This window comes from Ciconia boyciana, chromosome 24 (genome assembly GCF_034638445.1).
Source record: "Ciconia boyciana chromosome 24, ASM3463844v1, whole genome shotgun sequence".
In the NCBI taxonomy this organism is placed as follows: domain Eukaryota; kingdom Metazoa; phylum Chordata; class Aves; order Ciconiiformes; family Ciconiidae; genus Ciconia; species Ciconia boyciana.
In genome coordinates, this window is record NC_132957.1 from 5,071,472 (window position 1) to 5,090,841 (window position 19,370).

At 69.9% G+C, this 19,370-nt stretch overlaps 3 protein-coding genes across 3 annotated transcripts; all 3 read left to right on the top strand.

Moving 5' to 3' along the window:
• The first annotated feature begins 2,798 nt into the window (after nucleotides 1-2,798).
• NDUFA13 (NADH:ubiquinone oxidoreductase subunit A13) lies at nucleotides 2,799-4,275 on the top strand. Its single transcript, XM_072845794.1, has 5 exons — nucleotides 2,799-2,950; nucleotides 3,095-3,173; nucleotides 3,484-3,555; nucleotides 3,631-3,700; nucleotides 4,024-4,275. The coding sequence occupies exons 1-5, from the start codon at nucleotides 2,857-2,859 to the stop codon at nucleotides 4,141-4,143; spliced, it is 435 nt and encodes a 144-aa protein (XP_072701895.1). The 5' UTR covers nucleotides 2,799-2,856; the 3' UTR covers nucleotides 4,144-4,275.
• Nucleotides 4,276-4,926: 651 nt separating this feature from the next.
• YJEFN3 (YjeF N-terminal domain containing 3) lies at nucleotides 4,927-11,255 on the top strand. Its single transcript, XM_072845881.1, has 6 exons — nucleotides 4,927-5,036; nucleotides 7,749-7,857; nucleotides 9,475-9,585; nucleotides 9,680-9,793; nucleotides 10,234-10,384; nucleotides 11,041-11,255. The coding sequence occupies exons 1-6, from the start codon at nucleotides 4,990-4,992 to the stop codon at nucleotides 11,253-11,255; spliced, it is 747 nt and encodes a 248-aa protein (XP_072701982.1). The 5' UTR covers nucleotides 4,927-4,989.
• Nucleotides 11,256-12,430: 1,175 nt separating this feature from the next.
• Nucleotides 12,431-19,129, top strand: CILP2 (cartilage intermediate layer protein 2). The gene is made up of 9 exons (XM_072845882.1): nucleotides 12,431-12,506; nucleotides 14,094-14,192; nucleotides 14,536-14,808; nucleotides 15,067-15,249; nucleotides 15,618-15,776; nucleotides 15,882-16,142; nucleotides 16,281-16,389; nucleotides 16,475-16,632; nucleotides 16,737-19,129. The coding sequence occupies exons 1-9, from the start codon at nucleotides 12,446-12,448 to the stop codon at nucleotides 19,127-19,129; spliced, it is 3,696 nt and encodes a 1,231-aa protein (XP_072701983.1). The 5' UTR covers nucleotides 12,431-12,445.
• The last annotated feature ends 241 nt before the right edge of the window (nucleotides 19,130-19,370 follow it).

Sequence of the window (19,370 nt, forward strand, 5' to 3'; positions counted from 1 at the left end):
AAACTCACGCCGGCTTCGTTAGGATAATTTGCCAGCAGAAAAATCCCCAGGTAAGTGTTAAACACTCCGAAGCCAGAAACAAAACCCTATCTGCTGAGAAACGAGGATGAATTTCTTCCTCTTCCCCTTCCCCTCGTCCCCCAGCCGTGGCTTTGGGGGTTTTCTCCAGCCTTTCCCTGGTGTGCGCCGTGGGGCTGGAGCATCCGCAGAGCCCAGAGCCGGTCCAAGCCGTGCCCTTGGTGCTTTCCCACTTACATCATGTCCTCTCCCGCAAAAAACCCCTCCGTGCCGCCTCCCCATCCCCTCCACACCTTCATTTCCCCGGCTCGTTAGCTCAGTGAGCTTAATCGTGAGCCAGCGATGGCTTTCTGTCTTCTCAGAGCTGGGGAAACAAAGGCAGCAGGAGGTTTCCATCAGCCCAGGCACAGCGGGGAGCAGCAGCCGCCGCAGGGGTGGCCCCCCCGGGGGTGCAGCCTCTTCTCTGGAGCATCCTCAAAGGGAAAACCTCAGAGTCCAGGGGGAGCGGGAGCTCAGCACCCGACCCCAGAGCACACGGGGCCCGCAGAGGTGGTGAAGGGACCACACGGGAGGTGGGGCGACGGCTCCCGGCGTGGGAACGCGGCCGGGGAGCGGGAACCCCCCGGGGAAGCTGCAGCTCAAACCGTGGCGGCGAAAGGGGCTGAGGTTTGACTCGACTCTGGATGGGTTCGGTGCTCCAAGCGCGAGCACAGCTAACAGCAAGGGAACGAGGGGATATTTTGTTTTCTCAACGGGCCAAGCAGCTGCTGGAGATCTGGATTTGTAGTTGTGCCCGAAGGTGCAGCTTATTCCAGGGGCACCCACCGGGAAAACACTTGGACACGGAGCTAACGCCCGTGTTTTCCCCTCCAGACGCGTTTCCCCGGGGGCCATCAGTGAGAATCACGGGTCGCCGTCGGGTTTAAGTCCCATCTCTGCCAAAAGCAGGGGCAGGAGGACGAGGCCCAGAGCCAGCGAGCAGCTCACGGGGTGGCTGCTCCTTCCCCTGCGAGGGTCTTTGCCCATGCCTCGGCTCGGTTCGGTTCTCCTGCAAATTCAGTTGCAATGAAATGATTCAGTACCGGGGAAGCCGAGCGAGTTGATATTCTATAGAGGCTGAACAAGCCGTAGCAGATGCGGAGGAAGACCCTGGCTCTGGGTGCCGGCGCTAACGAGCCCATGGGGTGGCTCAGGATGGGGCAAGGAGCAGGAGCCTTCCCGCATCTGCCGGTGCATCCCGCGAGGACCACGGGCATCCCTGGGCTCGTCCTTCCCCGTGTCCTCCCCGTCCCCCTCGCCCTGCCGGGAGGCCAGCCCCCGCTCCCCAGCACCGCAGCCCCCCTGTGTCCCCCTCTGTGCCCCCCCCCCCCACCCAGTGATCCCGGCTGCAGCGGGGCCAAGGCTCCACGGGCAGGATTTGGGCCAGGAGGCAGCGATTCCCCCCCCTGGTCCCACGGCTCCCACCCGCATCTGCGAGCAAAGCGGTGCTGGAGAAAGCAGGGAGCTGCTGCTCGTGGGCCTCGGCCCAAGTGTCCCCCCCATCCCCGGGGTGCCCTCTCCCCCCACCCGGGGCTGCCCCCAGCATCTCAGTGAGCTCCTGCCCAGCGGCCTCGGCCACACCATCTGCAAATTTATTAAGTCCCAGCGGCAGCCGAGGGATTATGGCCGCTGATTAGAGCTTAAGACAAGAGTGACCTTGATCTTGAAACAGCCGAGGGCTTACAGAGCAGGGGGGGGGTGCAGGGAAAACCATCCTGGGGGCCGCAGGGTGCTGGGGGGCTCCTCACCCTGCTCCTGGCCCAGGACCCCCGCGGCCAGGGGGGGTTTGCACAGATAAAATGGTGGGTGCTGGCAGCCGTGCCACCTGGAGCTGGGGGGCCTTCGGGTTGGGGACAGCCATGGGTTGGGGTGCGTGTTCGCTGGTGGGTGTACGCTCCGGCGTGAGCACACGCTTTGGTGCACGCTTGCCAGTGCACGCTTGCACGTTTTTTTGGTGCACGCTTGCCGGTGGGTGCGCGCTTTTTAGTGCACGCTTGTCAGCGCGTGGCTGCACTCTTGGTGCATGCTTGCTGGTGTGTGCTTAACCATGGCTGCACTCTTGGTGCATACTTGCCTGTGGGTGCATGCTTTTTTGGTGCGTGATTGCAAGTGGGTGCACGCTTGCTGCCGCACGCTTGCTGGTGGGTGCATGCTTTTCGGTGCACGCTTGCTGGTGGGTGCACACGGCTGGGGGCTGCCTGCCAGCGGGTGCACCCCACTCTTCGTCCCCCCCCCCCCCCCCCGTGGCTCCAGCACCCGCAGCCGCCCCGCCCGGCCGCGCCCCGCCGGGGGTTCGGTCCCCCCGGGATGAGGGGGGGGGTGTGCGTGCACCGGGACGGGGTGTGCACGGGGGAGGGTGTGGAGCGTGCACCGGGACCTGGCGTGCACAGGGGGGGTGCGTGCACCGATGCGGGCGTGCAGGGGCTCTGTGTGCAGGAGCCCTGCCCCGGTACCGGGCGTGCACGCAGGGGCTGAGTAACCCCGGGTGCAGGAACCGTGCACGCAGCGCAGCGGGTGTCCCCGTTCCCACTCCCTGCCCGAGTGCTCGGCGACACCTCACGGCCGCAGCCGTCTGTCTGTCTGTCTGTCTGTCTGTCTGTCTGTCCGTCCGTCCGTCCGCCGGGCTCCCCCCAGCCTCCACCGGCACCGGCGGGGGTGGGACCCACCGCTTCCCGCCGCCTGCGTTGCCCCTTTAAGACGCGGCCGGCGGCGCTCTGCGGGAGGCGCTGTCACGTGACGTGTTCCCCACAGAGCGTTTCCGGGCAGGGCGGCGGAAGTGACGTCGGTGCGGCCGCCGGGATGGCGGCGCCGAAGGTGAAGCAGGACATGGCCCCGCCGGGCGGGTACGGGCCCGTCGACTACAAGCGGCACCTCCCGCGCCGCGGCCTCTCAGGTGGGCGGCGGCCGGGGAGCGGGGCCGGGCCGGGCCCGGGAGGCCCCACGGGGGAGGCCCGGCCCGGTCCGGCCCGGCCCGGCCCCTCCGGTGCCGCGGTCCCTCCGGTGCCGCCCCTCACCCGCTCCCCCCCCCCCCCCGCAGGTTACAGCCTCTTCGCGCTCGGCATCGGCAGCCTCCTCCTGGGCTACTACACCCTCATCAAGTGGAACCGGGAGCGCAGGTGCCGCCCCCCCCGCTCCCGGGGCTCCTCCCGGTCCCTCCCCGGGACGCTCCGCCCGGCCCCCGCGTCCCCTGCCCGGGGCTCCTCGGGTCCCCCTGCGCTTCTGCCCGGGGGCTCACCGGTTGTGGCACCTTGTTCTGCCCTTCCCGCGACTGTGCTCCGGTTCCCCCGGCTCTGCCCGGGTCTCCTCGCCTTTGCCCCGTCTCCCTCTAACCCCCTGCCCGGGATCTGCTGCCCCCGCATCCCCTCCCCGGTGCTCTCCCGGTGCCCCGCTGAGCTCTGCTCCCCCCCCCGCCTTGTCCCCACGCAGGCGGCTGCTCATCGAGGACCTGGAGGCGCGGATCGCCCTGATGCCGCTGCTGCAGGCGGAGTCGGACCGCAGGTACCGGGGGCTCGGGGGGGCCCCGCCGGGCGCTGCGTCCCGGCGCTCCGGGCTCAGCCTTCCCCTCTCTTGCAGAACGCTCCGCCTGCTGCGGCAGAACCTGGACGAGGAGGCCAAAATCATGAAGGACGTTCCTGGCTGGAAGGTTTGGGACTCCCAGATGCCCGGGGGTGGGGGGGCCGTGCCGGGGGCTGCCCCTCGGTGATCCCCGAGGCAGCGGCTCGCGCCGGGGCGGGAACCAGCCGTCCCGGTGGGTTTGGGTCCGCGTCGATCTCTTGGAAAACTTGCATTGCCTGGGCCTGAAGAAACGCCCCCCCCCGCCAGGAACCGGCGGCGCGGGGGGCTACGCTGAGCGGTAACGCTCATTTCCCGCCCCGGTCAGGGCTCGGAGCCGGGGGGGGGGACACACGCTGATCACCGCGAGGCGGCTGCGCCCGCCCCCCCCTCCAGGCCTCTCTCCCCACCCAGGTCGGCGAGTCCCTGTTCCACACCGACCGCTGGGTCCCCCCGACGGTGGACGAGCTCTACTACCTGCGCCCCGCCAGCGAGATGGACAACGAGAAGTTCGGGCTGCAGTACTACGTCTGAGGCACGGCACGGCACGCCGCTTCCCGGCCTGCCGGCTTCCCCCGGTGCCGTGCCAGGGGGCGGTGGCTGCCGGGTGCCGCCTGTTCCAGCGGCTGTTATTAAAACCACACGGATCCGCGGTGTCGGACACGGTGTCACGCGTGTTCCTGTACAGCTCCCTATCCCCCAGCGGGAAATTTTGCCGTTCCCGGGGCGCTTGCTCCTCTTCCCCTCTTGTGCGTGTCCGGGGGTCCCGGCTCTCGCTTCCGGAGCCCTGGGCTGGGGTGGGAGCGTGGGCTGGGCCGCGGGAGGCGGCTGGGCGCTGCCCGGCTGAGCTGGGCTCTGCTCCGGCTGCCGAAAGCGCCCGAGAGGGGCCGGGTGCCTGCGCTCCTGGCCCTGCCTGTCCCCTGCAGCGGGGCCTCGACCCGGGTCGGGGTTGGGGTCGGGGCGCGGCGGGGAGCAGCCCTGAGCTCGCCCTGTGGTCTCTGACGCCACGGAGGCGGCTCCCACCGGGGCGAAAACCACCGATTTTGAGGCTTTGACGTGTTCCCGTTGCTTCCCGTGCTCGCTGCGGGGTGCAGGCAGCTGCCCCCCCCCTCTGCCTGTGGGCGTGGGGGGGGGGGTGTCACAGCCGCGATTTCTGCCCTCCCCGCCCCGAGCACCGCTCCTCGGGTGCCCGGCCCCGGCGGCAGCACCGCCCGCGGGCGGGGGCCGGTGCGATGCTCGCGGCGGGGCCGGGGCGGGGGGGGCCGGGCGGGGCGGGGGCAGCCGGAGCCGCCTCCCCCGGGCGGCACCGCGAAGCGCCGGGGGGGCCGCTCCGCCGCCGCTCCCGCAGGGCTCCGCCGCTGCCCCGTCCCGCTGCCCGGCATGAGCTCCGCGCCCGGCCCCGGCCGGCAGCCGCCCCGGTACCTCAGGTGAGCCCGGGGACACGCACCCCGCCCCCCCCCCGCACCGCCCGGTGGGGACACGGGGATGGGGCTACCGGGGTCCCGCCGTGCCCGCGCCCCTCACCGTCCGCCCGCACCGGGGCTGCGGGGGTTCGCCCCCAGCACAGCCGGGACCCCCCCCCAAGCCGGTGTCGTCGTCGTGTGTGTCCCCCCCCCCGCACCCTGAGCTGGTCCCCGCTGCCCGCAGGGACGTGGCCGGTGCCGGGACGTGGTGGGGAGCCCGGGAGGGTGCCGCGGTCCCGGCGGTGGGGCGGGCCCCTCCGCTGCCCCGGGACCCCCCTGGGCTCGGCTCCTGCCCCCTCTGGTGCTCCGGGGCTCCTCCGGGCAGGGACGCGGCGTCCCCGGCCTCCGCGCTGTCCCCACGCGTGTCCCCCGGGACTGTCGGTCCCCCGGGGCAATCCCACCCCGGCTTCTCGCACCCCCGAGCGGCGGGGGCGGGGGGGCGGGGGGGGGGCTGGTACCCAAATAGCCTCGGTTGCCAGAGCAACTGCATCCCGGGTCTCCATGGCTGCGGCAGGGATGTCTCCGGCAGACGCGTCCCCAGCGCGGGGAGCGGAGCGGGGGGACCCCGGTCCCGGGCAGGGCTGGTGCCTCCGGGGTCCCCACGCTTGCACGCCGGCGGGGGGGTCCCGGAGCCGAGCTGTGCCGGGGAGGGACGAGCAGCGGGCACGGAGCAGGGATGCGGAGTTGGGATGCGGAGTTGGGATGCAGAGGGCGGGCACAGAGCTGGGATGCGGAGCCGGGATGCAGAACTGGGGTGCAGAGCCTGGGGTGCCCCGCTCCTGGGGCCAGGGTACGGGAGGGGACACGGGAGGGAGGCTCTCGAGCCCCTCGTCCATCGGCTCCTCTCCCTCCTGCTCCCCGTAAGGTCTCTGCCCCGTCGGCGCAGCAGCCTTCCACCGTCCCCTCTGAGAGGCACCAGTAACTGGGTTGAACTGGGTTGGACTGGGCTGTGCTGGGTCTCCGCTGGGCTCTGAGGGGTATCTACCCCCGCGCAGGGGACGGGAGCAGCATTTCCCCCCCCACCGCGTCCCCAGGCCCTATAGCAAAGCCAAGCCGCAAAGCCCTGGGTGAGCGGGGAGGGCTGGTAGCGAACGTGCACCCCAGAACATTTGGGGGGGACGCTGCTCCCTGGGTGAGCAGTGAGCCAGGACCCAGGGAGCCCTGTGACGTGTCCCCCCCCTTCCTGGGGACGATGCCAGGGCAGCGGGAGCCAGCCCGGGCGGGGGCCCAGGTTTCCCGGCCAGCAGCGATTACGGGCAATGTTCTCCCCTGGAACAGACGTGGGGAATTTTGTCAGAGCCGAAACGTGCCTTTTGTTGGGTGACCGACAACACAGCTGCGCTGGGACCCACCCCGCTCCGCCAGCCCTGGCACGGGAGGGGGGACCGGGGACTGGATGTGGCCCCTTTCCCCCCCCCTATTTGCCCACAGCACCCCACTGTGGGGCTGGGCCTCACTAGAGGGCACCACAGGATTGGGGACAGGGATGGGACGGGATGGGGTGGGAAAGGATGGGATGGGGCAGGATGAGGTTTTTCTGGGGGTCAGCCAGGATGGCCAGGGCACTGGGGGGCTGTGGGGTCTGCCAGGACACGCGGGGGGTAGAGGGGGGTCTACGGGGACAGACAGAGGACGTGGGGTCAATGGGATCTGTCAGCACGGCCAGGGGTTGGGGTCTGCAGGGTCTATGGGATCTGCCAGAGTGACCGGGTCTGTAGGGGTCTATGGGTTTGTCAGGACGCCCAGGGGATGGGGTGGGCTCAGCCTGGGTGGCCAGGGAACAGGGGGCTCTGCGGGGTCTGCCAGAATGACCAGGGGATGTCGGATCTAAATGGTCTCTGGGATCTGCCAGGGCACCCCGGGGACAGCGTGGTACAGGGTCTGCTGGGACATGGGGGCTCTGGGGGCTGCCAGGACACCCAGGGGACGTGGCTAGTCAGCCTGGACGGTGTGGGGCCACCCCGCAGCCAGGGACCCGGCCCCACGACCCCTCTGGCTCCCAGGGCCGGTAGCACCACACCATTCCTGCACATGGCGGGGGGCCAGTGGGTCCCCTCCCCGCAGCTGGGACCGAGCGAGGTGGGAGTGTGCACCCCCAAAACAGGAGCATGGCCGGGCCCAGGGCACCCCAGCTCCCCCACGGGGCTGCGGGTTTTCACCCCTGGGCCGCCGGGATCCCGACTCCAGCCTCTCCTGGGGGCCGGATTTCACCGTCCCTTCCATAACAAGCGCGGCGGCGGCACGCTGGATCCGGCACACGCTGTTCCCATCCGCGGCGCAGGTGAGCCAACAGATGTGAGCAATTATTGTCCAATTTGGAGGCTCCCCGGCCCTGCCAACTTTTGGGCTCGGCAGCAAAAGAACAACCACAGCATTGTTCGCCTTTATATAACAGCCCGATCCCCGTGAGCCCGGGGCCGCTGCCAGGGCCGTGCCTTGCACGAAACGCAGCCCCCATCCTGCGGTGCCAGGCCCCCGAATCTGCCGGCCGTGCACGCCCCGAGCCCCGAGCCGCTGGCTGTGCCCACCCTGAGCCCTGCGAGCCCCCAGCCCGCTCACCCGGCACCCCCGAGCATCCCTGCCCCGCACCCTGGGGATGGAGCGGGGTCCCAAGGGGCTCGGAGCCAGGGGTGACGGGGATGTCCCCGTCCTCACTGCCGTCTGCTCCCCCCGCAGCAAGGCGGAGGCCGAGGCCATCGAGAAGGAGCTGCTGGAGGATTACCGGTTTGGGCGGCAGCAGCTGATCGAGATCTGGGGACATGCCTGTGCCATGGCCGTGACCAAGGTGAGGTGGCCAGCGGGGCCAGGGACACCCTGCCGGGGCCGGGGGCTTTGCTGCCAGCAGCTCTCCCACCCTGCGTGGTTTTTCCCACCGCCGGCCGTGGTCACCCTCCTGCCCCAGACCAAGGTGTGGGGACAGGGGACAGCCAGGCCTCGTGCAGAGCCCCGCGGGAAGCGATGCTCTGGCCATGCCAGGGCTGCAGCCCCTCCCTGGGTGGGTTTTTTTTTTTTGCATTCCTCAGCCACCCTTCATTATTTCCCCTGGGGTGAACTGGGCTCACCCCGGGGCCGTGGGTTACACCCTCCACGGGAGGGGGATGCTCGAGCCCTTCCCTGGGGTGTCGGCACTGCCAGGCACCGGCTGCCCTTGCTGCCTGCGGGGAGGAGGGTGCTGGGGGCCTCCCCAGGGCTCCCCATGCCCTGGTGCTGCTCTCCTGGGGCTGGGAGCCCCGAGTGCTCGGGCTGGATGCGAGGAGGAGGAGGAGGAGGCAGCCGCCGGGCTCTGGGCAGCGTGGGTGAGTGGAGGTGAGCATCAAGGGCAGCTTTGTGCCTCGGAAGCCGGCGAGCTCCGCGCTCGCCTGGCTCAGATTTTCCGTTGGAGGTGTCTGGACCATTTTCTGTCCTCCCCTTCTCTAAGGGCAGAGGAGTTGCCTGAGGAGGGGAAATATTTGGGTGTTGGAGCCTCTCTGGATCCCGGCGCTGCCTCGGGGCTGGTCCTGGTCCCATGGGGTGGGACCAGGGACCCCCGTATCGCAGCATCCCCAGCTCCACCGCCAGCCCCAGCTGGGGAGAGCAGGGCTGAGCATCCTCCTCACGGGGCAGAGCATCCTCCTCTTCCTCGTGGGGCTGAACCGGGGAGAGCATCCATGGACCCTCAGCTTGGGCGTCCCCGCACCCAGCCAGGGTCCCCAGCATCGTCCCCTCCCGGCACGTCCCCAGGAGCCACAAGGCAGCTGGCAGCGTGGCCGGTGCTGGGGCAGGGCCAGGGCCAGGCAAGCGCAGCTTTGTCCGGCGGCTGCGAGCAGGCCGTGCTGCTCGGGTCTCTGGCGGTTGGATGGGACCAGGAGCCAGGCTCCGTGAGCAGGAAAAAAATCCGTCAATGGATAAACAGAGCCTTCCTTTGCAAGGCTGCTGGTATGTGGAGCGTGCGGCCGCCTCCCTGCAGGCTGGCGGGGAGCCCCGTCCTGCCACGGGCATCGTCCCTGTCCTGGGCACTGTCCCTGTCCTGGGCACCGTCCTCTTCCCACCTCGGCATCATCCCCCATCCCGCTGTGGGCACCGTCGGCATCCCACCACGGGCATCATCCTCATCCCACTGCAGGCCCCATCCTGCCCTGGGTGCCATCCAAGTCCCGCTGTGGATGCCGTCCCCATCCCACCGTGGGCATCGTCCCCATCCCGTCACGTGCCCCGTCTTGCCATGGGTGCCGTCCCCATCCTGCCGTGGGTGCCGTCCCCATCCCGCCTTGGACATCATCCCCATCCCACCATGCACCGTGCTGCCCACCCAGCAGCACATCCCCACCACGGGTCCCTCTACCCCTCAAGCCCTGGTCCCCCTGTCCCTGCCACGTCCCCGGCGCTGGGTGCCATCCGTGATGTCCCCGTCTCCTCTCGGCAGGCCTTCCCGCTGCCCTCCCTGCCGCGGAAGCAGCCCACGGTGCTGGTGGTGTGCGGCCCGGCGCAGAACGGGGCCATCGGGCTGGTGTGCGCCCGGCACCTGCGGATCTTTGTAGGTATCTTCCTCCCCTTCTCCTCCTCCTCCTCCTCTTCATCCCTGAGCGGTGCAGGGCTCCAACGCTGCATCCCCGCTCTCCACCGCGCAGGACTACGAGCCCACCATCTTCTACCCCAAACGCTCCCCGGACCCCCTGTACCGGGATTTCACGACGCAGTGCGAGAAGATGGACATCCCCTTCCTCTCCTACCTCCCCACCGAGGTGAGCCCCCCCGGAGCTGCCGCGCTCACCGGCTGACGTGGTTGAGTTTATTATTCTTTTTTATTCCTTCCACGCCCGCCCCCGGCTCTGCTGGGAGCCCGGGGATGCCATGAAATCCAGCGGCGGCTGCCGCGGCCCCGCCAGCCACCGGCTCTGTTGTTGTTGGAAGCGCCGGGCTCGACGGGAGGAATGTGACCCGAAAGTGCTGCCCTGGCCGGGGCCATGCGTCTCGGCGTGCCGGGCTCTGCTCCGCCACCGCGCCCCTCGTCCCCCTCCTCCCCCCCTCGCCTCGCGGGGGGGGGATTTTTTTGGCAGGAGCCGCTGGGTGAGTCCGTTTAAGCAAGAAGACGGGATCGTGGCGTAGGGCTCGGTGCCTGTCCCGTGGTGGGGTGGCCGGGGGACCCCCCGCCCGCTGCCCCCCGTGTGTGTCCCCCCCCCAGGTGCAGCTGATCAATGACGCCTACAACGCCGTGGTGGACGCCGTGCTGGGAGCCGAGGCGGAGGCGGGCGAGGGGAGGGAGCCCTGTGCCGCTATCCTGGCCACCCTGAAGCATGTCCGCATCCCCATCGTCAGCCTGGACGTGCCCTCAGGTCCGGCACCGCGCTCGGCCCTCCGCGCAGGATAGGACCCAGCCCGGAGCGCTGCGCCCCACGCCCCGGGCTCGTCACCCTGCCCACCGCGGCATCGCCCTGGGCTTGGTGCCTGGGCAGCCGGGGAGCCCCTGTGACGCCCTCCCAGGGTGGGGACAGCCCTGGGGACCCCCTGCTCTCCCCCCCCCCCGCAGCCTGGCAGCATCCCCGCCGGGAGCCGGGGCCGGCGGCCGCTCCCCATGGATGCATTCAGGGCATCCACGATAAATAACAAACTCCCTGAACTGAGACATGATGTAATTTGAAAACACCCGGGTGTCTGGTGGCCAGGCCTGGAATTGCCATCACGAATCCCCCCCCCGCCGCGTCCACTCCCGCCGCAGGAGCAAACAGGAGCCCTCGGCACGGCCGCCGGTGAATCCCCACCAAGAAAAACCCCGCGTGGTGCCAGGATGCGGCCGGAGCCACGCAGGGTGGCGATGCTGGGGACGGACGGGGGGACAGGCGCCCCATCCTCCCTGTGCCCTCCCCATCTCCACCACCCCAGAGCATCCTCTCTCGGCACACCGCCTCGGAGCTGGAGCTGCCGGCAGCACCGCGTCCCCTGGGGCCACCCCCTGACCCCCCCCCTCCCCGTGTCTTTTTTGCCGTCGCAGGGTGGGACGTGGAGGCCGGGAGCAGCGGTGGGATCAGCCCCGACGTCCTGGTGTCACTGTCGGCGCCCAAGCAGTGCGCCCGCCGCTTCCTGGGCCGCCAGCACTTCGTGGCCGGTCGATTCCTCCCCTATGATGTGCAGAAGAAGTTTGAGCTCAACCCGCCCGAGTACCCCGGCACCGAGTGCGTGGTGGCCCTGCGAGCCCCCCGGGAATAAAGCGCTTGGTGGCTCTTCCCCGGGGTCGGAGTCTGCCTGGGGACGTGGGGCGAGGGGACGGTGACCTCCCGGCAGGGTTTGGGCTGGGGGCTTGTGCCAGGACTGGGTTCCATGCCCTGGCCCCAGCGGGGGACTCGGCCCTGTGCGCAGCTCAGCCCCCCATGCCGTGTCCCCTGGGACCTGTCGCCAACCTGCTTTTGGGGACAGACCCGGTGTGACCTCCTCTATCGCCTGTCCCATGGGGACGTGGGCAGCCGCTGGGGTCCCTTGGGTGGCTTCGGGGTCCCCGGTGCTGCCGCGTCCCCCCATCGCCTGAAACCCTTGAACGCACCAGGGAAGGGTTGCGGGAGCAGCGCCCTCGCCGTGGGGTGTTTAATTAACGGGGATGAGCCACCGCCAGGGACCGTCCCCGCCGTCCCAGGGGAGAGGGTGTTCGTCACCCCACAACGGCGCTGGGAGCTGCTTCCCCCCCCAGAGAGCTCGGTGCAGCCGGAGTTTTGGGGAATGCAGGGAATGCACCGGGATTTCCGCTGGCTGGGCCGCAGGAGGGGGCTGCAGTCCCCAGCCGTGGGCAGCTGTGGTTTGGGGGTGATCCTGGGGGGGTCCCCACCCCATCACCCCCCCCCCCACCATCACACAGCTGGCAGCTGGGTGCCTTGCACCCTGCAGCCCCGGGGAGCAGTCGGGGCCACGGGCGCACCGAGCTCTGCGTGGCCTCAGCTCCACCTCAGCATCAGGACACGGGCGGCTCCGGCACACCCACGCCGGCCAGGTCACGGCGCGGGCGCCCACCGGCCCCGCCAGCCCGCCGTGCCCCAAGGCAGTGGGTGCCAGGGGAGTGCTGGCACCCCCAGCCCAACCGCAGGAGCACCGAGGCCGAGCTCGCTCGGCTTTTTTCCCTTCCCTCCCCTCCACATTCCCAAGTGCATCCAATTTTAGCAGCTTTGCAAAAACAAACCCTCAAGTTTCCCGGGCTGGAGCGGTGAGCGGCAGCGTGCAGCCGGCTCGCCAAGGAGGGCTCCTTCCCGCTTCCCTCTTGACACCGATCCAGCCCCGGCAGAGCTGACGGCCCCGAGTGCCAGGAGCCGATTGCTGCTGTCTGCCGGCGCGAGGGGGAAAGACCTCATATATAGACCCACGGTGCCGCTGCGCTCGCAGTCGCCGGCCGACCTGCCGCCGTGCAGGCAGCCATGGCGGAGCTGGCGCTGGCCCTCCTGGCTCTCGCCGCCTTGCACGGTGCTGGGGCAGCAGGTAAGGCCGGGTCTGCCGTCTAACCACGGCACGGGGACCCATCCGTGCTGCCGGCCGGGGGCATCCCTGCCCTCCCGGGGGCTGGCGGCAGCGATGCGGGGTAGGATGGGGATGGGGCTGAGTGCTCGCCAGATGTGTGCCGGGGCCAGATGTGTGCCGGGGCCAGATGTGTGCCGGGGGCAGAGGTGCGCAGGGTCGTGGTCACGGCCGGGGACGGTCACTCTGGCATCTGCCGGTGGGAGGACACGTTGGCGAGGCTCAGGGCAGTTTTGCCCTCCCCGGGGCCATGTCACCGGAGGGACGGGGACGTGCCCCGTGCCGTGTCCCCACCAGCGCTGCCTGCTCCGGCGCCGGATGGCTGAGCACCCGCGGGAAGCCCCGGCTGGCTCAGCCACCCCAGCTGCTCCATGGGGCTTTTGCCCCCCGATGCCAAGGCCCCCCAGCCCCGCGGGGGTCTCTGCAAGGTGCCAAGGGCAGCGTCCATGTGAGACTGAGCCGGGAGCGTCCCTGGTCCGGGGACAAAATCCATCCACCTGCAGAACGGGCTGCGATGCGTCCTGCTGTCCCCCAGCTCCCTGCCACCTGGGGGGGGGACAGGAGGTGGCAGGGTCGAGTCCCCCCTGCCGTGGGATCGCTGCTGGTGGAGGGCTGGTGCCCGTGGGGTGCCCGTGGGGTGCCCGTGGGGTGCTCACGGTGGTCCAGGCTGCACAGGGGTGTCTTGAGTGTCGGGCTGCATCCTGCCCCGTGCCCGTGGGTGACAGGTTTCTCTCCAGGGACCTGCTCCCCGCATCCGTCCCCTCCAACACGAACCCCCCGTCTCAGCACCCGGGATCACCGGCACGAGGGGCAGGCGGGCAGGGCTGCCCTTGGAGACCCTGGCTCCCTGGGGTTCACTCCCGTGGGACGTGGCTGGCCAGGCTCGGTGGGAGCTGGGGGGGGACACCCTCCACCCGGGATGCACAGGGAGCCCCCCGAGCCGGCCGCTGCCATGCTGGCCTCTCCGCTTGCCGGCTGTGGTTTTACAGCCCAATTTCCCGCTGCCTCCCGGTTTGGATGGCGGGGCTGTGTGACGCTGGCTTTGTGCCGTGGCTTCAGCATGGTGGGTGCGTGCGTGGGCACCCTGGCTCGTCTCCTCATCCCACATCACTCCTGGGGCCAAGCTCGCCCCGGGGCAGCCAGGAGCTCGCAGGCAGCATTTCCCCGGCATACAGCCCGTGGGCATGGCGTGGGCCCCGGCACGGCCATGCTTGCCACGCGGCACCAGCCTCGGCTGCCCCTCGATCCATCCTCGGCTGGCTGGGAGGCTGCAGCCCATCCGTGGCCACCTCAGACGATGACACCACCAGCCTGGCCCCCTGGAGCCGGTAAATCCTGCCCTGAGCCCCTTGCCCGGCTGATGATACGGGGCCGGGGGGCTCAGGGTGGGAGGGGGTCCCCATCCCTGCTGGGACGTCGGTCCGTCCCGGCGCTGGCCGAGCTTTGCCACGCGATGTTGGTGCCCGTGGCTCGGCGAGGGACCGGCACCGTTGGGTGCCCTGGGGAGAGGGTGCCCCAGCACCGGGTGCTCTCACCCTGTGCTTCCCCCAGAGCCCCTGGAGAACGACTCGGAGCCGGGCAAGAGCGGCGCTGGGGGGAAGCCCTGGAAAGCAGCCCCCAGCCTGGCAGACCTCGACCTGGACACAGCAGGTACGGCTGTCCCCAGACCCCCGCCGGACACCGTCCCACCGGGGACCCGCGGCCGGGACACCCCAAAGGGGCTGCATGGGGCAATGCCCACCACGCCAGCCCGGGAGGTGACATCTCCCCACGCCACGGTCATGTCCCCGTGGGACCCTCGCAGCAGGGACGTGGTGTCCGCCGAGGCTCCCGGTGCCCTCCATCCCCACGTGCTTCATCTGCTCGTCCTTTGCCCACGCAGCCCTTGATGTCCCTGAGCTGTGCCCAGCCGCAGCGGCACCCCGGGGTGCTTAGGGACCGGGGGTGGGGGGGCTGCTCCCCATCCGCGTGCTCAGGGCTCGCTCCATCCCAGGCGGAGGAGCCGAGTGGACGTCCTGGTTCAACATCGACCACCCCGGGGGGGACGGGGACTACGAGAGCCTGGAGGCCATTCGCTTCTACTACCGTGGCCGCGTCTGCGAGCGGCCGGTGGCCATCCAGGCCCGCACCACCGAGTGGGAGCTGCCCGAGGAGGTGGGCGAGGTGGTGCACGTCAGCCCCAAGAAGGGTTTTCGCTGCGTCAACAAGGAGCAGCCGCAGGGCAAGACCTGCTCCAACTACCACATCCGCTTCCTCTGCCCGCTGGGTGAGTGCTCGTCCCCGCCGCGTCCCACCCCCCCCGGACTCCGCTGGCACTTTGTGGGGGGGGTCCATACCCATTGCTGTGCTCACCCCTTGCTCGTCACCCCCCTGCTGCTGCATCCCACCGGGTGCTGCCGGAGCTGCAGCTGCACCAGAGCCCCCCCCCCCCGCCCTGCCAGCAATCACCATCCTGGGGGCAACGTGCCCCCCACGGAGCTGGGTGCGGGTGGTGGGTCCCCACTTAACGCCTCTGCCCCCCCAGAGCACATCTACTGGTCACACTGGTCCTCCTGGAGCCCCTGCTCGCGCAGCGCCTGCGGCAGCAGCGGCACCCAGACCCGCACCCGCCGTTGCGTCAACGCCCGGCTGGTGGCCGCGCTCAAGGAGCTCAAGTGCAAGGGCAAAGCCGTGGAGCGCCGGCCGTGCAGCGCCGGCCCCTGCCCAGGTAGGGACCCCGGCACCCCTGATGCCGGCCACCTCCGGCTCCTCTCCCGGCCACCTGCTGCTGGTGGCACGAGGGGTCCCGTGGGGCCATTGGCACGAGGCCTCTGCCCCCGCGCCGACGCGGCAGCTCCCCGGGCAAAGCCGCCACCGCCCGCACATCGTCAGCTTAATTGCAATAACAGAGGCCGCGCTGGTAAAAATAGCTTGGCAGGGGCGCGCGAGGGTGAGCCAGGGCCGGCCGGGCACGGGCGGCTGGATGGAGCCTCCGCGGTTGGGGACCCCCCCGTGTCCCTGTGGTGAAGGGCCACCCCGGGCTGGGCGCTGGGGGGGAGCGCAGTGCCCCATGTCCGCCCGGCATCTCCCCCGCAGAGCCAGCGTGGATGGAGTGGGGTGCCTGGGGCCCCTGTTCCCGCAGCTGCGGCAGTGCCGGCACGCGCGTGCGGCGCCGGAGCTGCAAGAAAGCCAAGAAGGTGCCGTGCGCCGGCCGCCCCACCGAGGTGCAGAAATGTCCCCCCTCGCCCTGCCCAGGTACCTGCCCCTGGGGAAGCGGGGACCCCCTCCCCGGTGCCCCCCACCCACGTGGCCCCGCCGCCAGCCACGGCCATGGGGTCTGAGCGCCATGCCGCCCCGCAGCCTGCCCCGAGCACACACTGCAGGGCACCGTTGTCTCCGCCACCGGCGCGGCACTGCCGGACGCCCGCATCTACCTGGAGGGCCGCCCGCCGGTGCTGCTGGCCCGCAGCGACGCCCACGGGCGCTTCGCCGCGGCGGGGCTGTGCGAGGGCACCGCCACCAACGTCAGCGTCCACCGCGAGGGCTTCGCCCCGGGACTGGCACCCATCGTCTCCAACGGCTCCGGCGTGGCGGTGGCACACGCGACGCTGCAGAGGCTGGGTGAGCATCGGGGTGCGGGGTGGGCACCCAGCCGTGCACCCCTCGAGGGACCTCCCTGAAGGATGCACGGTGCGGGGGAGTGATTCGGGGGGGGCGGCCGCGGCTCGTTGCACCCTCTGCCACCTTCCTCCCCTGCAGAGAAGCCCTACATGGTGCTGCACCCCAAGGAGAAGGTGCGGGTGGCCGGGCAGGAGGTGACCTTCTGCTGCAAAGCCTCAGGCACCCCCGTGCCCAAGAAATACTACTGGTGAGCGGCGGAAAGCCGGGACTGGGGATGGTGGGGAAAGGCAGCCCCGGCCGCGTCCCCGCTGAGCCCGTCCCCGTCCCCACAGGTACCACAACGGGACGCTGCTGGAGAGGAAGGTGCACCGGTACGGCAGCCGCCTGGTGCTGCGGGGGCTGACGCCGGAGCAGGCTGGCATCTACCACTGCAAAGCCAGCACCGAGGCGGGCGCCATCAAATCGGCGCCGGCACAGCTGACCGTGCTGGGTGAGAATGGGATGGGCTTCGTTAGCGGCAGCATCATCCCAGGATGGGGCGTGCGGTGGGGAGGGTCACCCTAACCCTCCGTGTCCTCCCCCCGTCCCCCCCAGCCCAGGGCCAGCAGAGCTGCAAGCCGGAGCCTGAGCCGAGCCTCGTGGAGCTGCCCAGCGAGTGCCCGCAGGACGCCACCGGCTCCCGCTACTACAACGTGGGTCGCTGCCCGCCTGCCCCGTGTGCCAGCAGCCTGGCCAACCAGTCGGGGTGCGGGGCGGACGCGGGGCGCTGCTGCGGGGTGCGGAGGATGGAGATGCGGGAGATCCCCTGCGCCGGCTCCCTGCTGCCCGTCAAGGTGGTGGCCGAGTGCGGCTGCGGACCCTGCGCCCAGCCCCGCGTCCTGGTGCAGGGACGGGTGACGGCGGCCGACACCGGCGAGCCCCTGCGCTTCGGGCAGATCTTCCTCGGCGGGAGGAAGGTCGGCTTCACTGGCTACAAGGGCTCCTTCACCATCGAGGTGCCGCCGGACACACAGCGCTTGGTGGCTCGCTTCGTGGACCGGCAGCAGAGGTTCGTGGATGCCGTCAAGGTCCTGCCCTTCAACCGCCGTGGCGGTGCCGTCTACCAGGAGGTCAAGATGCTGCGGAAGAAGGAGCCGGTGGACCTGGACGGCAGCCGGAGCAACGCCATCCCGCTGGGGGAGGCAAGCGACCGGGAGCCCATGGGGGAGCTTGTCCTTCCCGCCGGTGCCTTCCTCCGTCCCTCCGGGGAGGTCTTCAGGGGCACGGTCAAAGCCAGTGTCACCTTCCTGGACCCCAGGGACATGGCGACAGCCAGCGCTGCCTCCAGCGACCTCAGCTTCGCCGACGCCGAGGGGGAGATCGTTCCCCTGCGGACCTATGGCATGTTTGCCGTGGATTTTCGGGAAGGGGAGACCGGCGCAGCGCTGCAGACGGGGCCGGTGGAGGTGCGGATGGATGCGGGGCAGGTCCAGATGCCAGAGCACCTGCAGAAGATGAAGTTGTGGTCCTTAAACCCCGAGACTGGCTTGTGGGAGGAGGAGGGGGTCCTCCGGCCGGCTGGGGGTAGCCGGGGGAAGAGGGAGGAGAGGACCTTCCTGGTGGGGAACCTGGAGATCCGGGAGCGGCGGCTCTTCAACCTGGACGTGCCGGAGGACCGCCGGTGCTTCGTCAAGGTCAGGGCTTACAGCAACGAGAAGTTCAACCCCTACGAGCAACTGGAAGGGGTGGTCATCAGCCTCATCAACCTGGAGCCCCAGCCTGGCTATCCCGCCAACCCCCGGGCGTGGGGTCGCTTCGACAGCGTGGTGACAGGTCCCAACGGCGCCTGCCTGCCCGCTTTCTGCGATGGCCAGCGGCCCGACGCCTATTCGGCATATGTCACTGCCACGTTGGGCGGGGAGGAGCTGGAAGCCGTGGCCTCCAGCCCCAAGCTCAACCCCAATGCTGTCGGGGTGTCCCAGCCCTACCTGGGCAAGCTGGGCTACCGCCGGTCGGACCACGATGACCCCAACTTGAAGAAGACAGCTTTCCAAATCAACGTGGCCAAGCCCGACCCCAACAACGTTGATGAGACCAACGGTCCCATCTACCCTTACCGCAGCCTCGAGGAGTGCGAGAAGGCGCCGGTCAGCGCCAACCACCTCCGCTTCTACCGCGTGGAGGTGGACAAGTACGAGTACAATGTGGTGCCCTTCAAGGAGAGCGACCTGACCTCCTGGACCGGTGACTACCTCTCATGGTGGCCCAACCCGCAGGAGTTCAGGGCTTGTTTCATCAAGGTGCGGATCGAGGGGCCGCAGGAGTACATGGTGAGGTCCCGTAACGTGGGGGGCAGCCACCCCCGCACCCGGGGGCAGCTCTACGGGCTGCGTGACAGCCGTAGCGTGCAGGACATGCTGCTGGAGAACACCTCGGGCGCCTGCGTGGAGTTCAAGTGCAGCGGGATGCTCTTCGACCAGAGCCTGGTGGATCGCACCTTGGTCTCCATCATCCCCCAAGGCAGCTGCCACCGCACGGCCATCAACAGCCTCCTCCGGGAGTACCTGAGCCGTCACCCGCCCGTGGCGGAGAACAACCACACGGCCGCCTTCACCATGCTGGCACCGGTCGACCCATTGGGTCACAACTACGGCATCTACACGGTGACGGACCAGAACCCGCGGTTGGCCAAGGAGATCGCCATCGGCCGCTGTTTCGATGGCACCTCCGACGGCTTCTCGCGGGAGATGAAGGCGGACACTGGCACGGCCGTCACCTTCACCTGCCAGGAGCGGCCGCCGGGGAGGGAGAGCTTCTTCCAGCGCCTGCTGACAGCCCCGGCCGAGGCGCTGGCCGAGATCCGGCGGGAGATGGGGGCCAGTGAGATGCGCCGGGCTCCCCCTGAGGTGATGGACTTCGCCTCCGGTGCCCGAGCCCCGGGCCCCACGGCCACTCGCCGGACCCCCAGCAGCCAGCGGAGGATGGGCCAGATCCGGGGGCAGCCGTGACCATCACGGCCCACCCCCGTGCCCCCTCCCCGGCTAAGCTCTGCCCTCCCTTTCCCCGTCGCTTTTACCCACGCTCATTTATAACGACCAAGGGGGGGGGGGGGGGGGAGACGAGACAGACACGGGGACACGTGGAGTGGGACCCTCACCCCGTGACCCCGGGGGACAGCAGGGCAGGGGGCCACCAGGACGTGGGGAGGGGGCTGGTGACAGTGGGCAGCCCCCGCCAGCCTCGTCAGCC

Excerpts from the sequence above, each read along its gene's own strand:
- NDUFA13 (XM_072845794.1), top strand. The coding sequence starts at position 2,857 with ATGGCGGCGCCGAAGGTGAAGCAGGACATGGCCCCGCCGGGCGGGTAC. Across the intron at positions 2,951-3,094 it reads CCCGCGCCGCGGCCTCTCAG|GTTACAGCCTCTTCGCGCTC; the intron begins GTGGGCGGCGGC and ends CCCCCCCCGCAG. Across the intron at positions 3,174-3,483 it reads AAGTGGAACCGGGAGCGCAG|GCGGCTGCTCATCGAGGACC; the intron begins GTGCCGCCCCCC and ends GTCCCCACGCAG.
- YJEFN3 (XM_072845881.1), top strand. The coding sequence starts at position 4,990 with ATGAGCTCCGCGCCCGGCCCCGGCCGGCAGCCGCCCCGGTACCTCAG. Across the intron at positions 7,858-9,474 it reads GTGCCATGGCCGTGACCAAG|GCCTTCCCGCTGCCCTCCCT; the intron begins GTGAGGTGGCCA and ends TCCTCTCGGCAG. Across the intron at positions 9,794-10,233 it reads TCTCCTACCTCCCCACCGAG|GTGCAGCTGATCAATGACGC; the intron begins GTGAGCCCCCCC and ends TCCCCCCCCCAG.
- CILP2 (XM_072845882.1), top strand. The coding sequence starts at position 12,446 with ATGGCGGAGCTGGCGCTGGCCCTCCTGGCTCTCGCCGCCTTGCACGGT. Across the intron at positions 14,193-14,535 it reads CCTCGACCTGGACACAGCAG|GCGGAGGAGCCGAGTGGACG; the intron begins GTACGGCTGTCC and ends GCTCCATCCCAG. Across the intron at positions 16,633-16,736 it reads GGCACAGCTGACCGTGCTGG|CCCAGGGCCAGCAGAGCTGC; the intron begins GTGAGAATGGGA and ends CGTCCCCCCCAG.